Here is a 2,280-nt window from a genome sequence, read left to right as displayed (position 1 = left end):
CTGAAAGATAGTAAACAGATTCTTCGTATAATTCTCCCGAGCTTGTTTTTCAATGGGATGTTCAATTATTAATGTAGGAACTGAGTTTGTGGACTTAAAATCTTGCTCAAGTTCAGCGGCTCGGTGAGCTCTGACAGCATTATCATACTGCTTAACAAAATCATGTAACTCGGTATTTACATTCACAAAATGATCAAAAAAAGCATTAACTCCCTCACTCCGCTGAGTAGATGTCATTCCTGCAGTAAAAGTCTTTAAGATACACTGGAGCCCAATGATCTCGATGATTGTATAAATTTACTAACCAACTCCTTTTATCTGCACCATATTTGTCCCTCATTTCTTCCCAACGCTTTTCAAATTTTTCTTCCGATTTACTCCAATACCATTTGTTATACTTTATAGAAACATCCTCACCATAATCATTATGCATTGATTGAAGATTTTGTAAGGCATTCCTACGAAGGTGCCAAGAACAAAAGCGATGGCGAGTTTTAGGAAAAACTTTGTGAATAGCACCACACATAGCTTTATCTTGATCAGTGATGATTGTTACTGGTGCTATACCCGACATACATTTTAACTATTGGCTAAATAACCATATAAACATCTCCTCCGTTTCATTGGCCAGTAACGCACACCCAAATAGAGTAGTCTGTCGATGACGGTTAACGCCCGTAAATGGTGCAAACGGCAATTTTAAATTGTTCGTTCTATATGTAACATCAAAGCAAACAACATCTCCAAATTGCAAGTAAGAAGTCCTCGACCTACCATCCATCCAAAAAACACTTCTCATCGTCCCATAATTTTCTAAATCAAGTGCGAAGTAAAATTGAGGATCAGATACCTTTTTCTCTTGAAATTGACGAACTATGTTCACGCACTCATGGCCGACGTTGTTTCTTCGTTTAAGTCTAAGTTGTGCTTGGCATTCTTGTTGAGTGAGAGAGCCTTGTTCATTGCCATGAGCAACGTCTACAACCTTACAAATGGCAGAAGGCCGTAAACCTTGATTGTCAAGAGTATCTATCAACCTTTTTGTCGATTGAGCTCGATGAAGTGTCCGATGTGAGTAGTGCTTCTTTACCCGAGTTGGGGTGGTTAATGGATGACCATTATGCTTACTGTTTAACTTTCGGACCACCCATTTTTCAGTGCTTCTATCAAGTCCAATAACCATCCTTGCGTTGCATCCACATCTTGTATCGAACTTTCGAATTACATTCCGACCATCTTCTCTTTTATCTTTTAAAGATTTAAAGCCTTCTTTGTCACATACAAATATTCTAGATAGGATTGCATCTTTCTTTCTCGACCAAGCTGTGTGACCCTTGCGAACACCAAATCCCTTAAGTCTGGCGTATGCATTGTAGAAATTATAAGCTTCCTCATGAGTAGAGAACTCCATTCCGATATATGGATCAACGCTGTTTAAATTATCTTCACCATTTTCAACGCCCATAAGCTCATCACCATTCTCCTCATGCTCGGATGCCTATAAAAATAGAGAAACAAAACTCATGCTAAAAGACAACTATTTTGGTATATGTCATTAGTTAGTAGTACACTATAAACAATAAGATATTATCACCTGAGGGGGAACCCATGTTGTAGATAGTAGATCATGGTCCTGGCCTTTATCTTCTTCCATTGTTGCCTCACGTGAGAGAATTGTTGGAGTGTCTATACAAGCTATCAAATTATCACATATAAGAAGTTCAAAAGCGCTCAAAAAACGTCATCAAGTTGATTTTTCAATTTCACTAAACAATTTCATTACGATAGTTTAAACCAAATTTAAAGATTATATCCAATTTAACAATACATGGCAAAAATAGCTCTAAATTATCCGGCTCGTAGCCATAGAGTGAGTGCTGCAAACCAAGTAATGTATGAGCTGAAATTAAAAGGAAGAAGATAGATCCAAGGAATATGCATGAGGGAAGATAGAACCATCATGAAATCCACTAGATCTAACAAGAATGCCAACTAGAACTAACATGCCTTGTAATAGAACTAACATCATCTCCATTAGAGCTAACATGCATCCGGGTAGCATTAACATGCATTTCAGTTAAAACTAACACGTTAATTTAGAGCTAGCTAACATGCATTTCAATTAGAACTAACACGTTAATTAAGACCTGATGCCTTACCTCGGTGGAGGCGAGCTCGACAGCGGCGAAGTGCGATGAGCCAGCGGCAACACTGAGCGGGGACGACAAGCGCAGGCTGCGGCGATTTCGGGAGGTGGGAGGAGGGGGGAGGTAATGGCGA

At 39.0% G+C, this 2,280-nt stretch overlaps 1 protein-coding gene across 1 annotated transcript; it reads right to left on the bottom strand.

Annotated features, from left to right (window-relative positions):
- Positions 1 to 583: 583 nt before the first annotated feature.
- On the bottom strand, positions 584 to 1,654 carry LOC109828620 (protein FAR1-RELATED SEQUENCE 5-like). Its single transcript, XM_020395577.1, has 2 exons — positions 1,595 to 1,654; positions 584 to 1,498 (listed from the first exon to the last, which is right to left on the bottom strand). Exons 1-2 carry the CDS (start codon positions 1,652 to 1,654, stop codon positions 584 to 586), a joined length of 975 nt encoding a protein of 324 aa, XP_020251166.1.
- Positions 1,655 to 2,280: the final 626 nt, after the last annotated feature.

Source organism: Asparagus officinalis, unplaced genomic scaffold, assembly GCF_001876935.1.
Source record: "Asparagus officinalis unplaced genomic scaffold, Aspof.V1 AsparagusV1_Un2910, whole genome shotgun sequence".
Taxonomy (NCBI): Eukaryota; Viridiplantae; Streptophyta; class Magnoliopsida; order Asparagales; family Asparagaceae; genus Asparagus; species Asparagus officinalis.
This window is presented reverse-complemented; position numbering and strand designations above follow the sequence as displayed.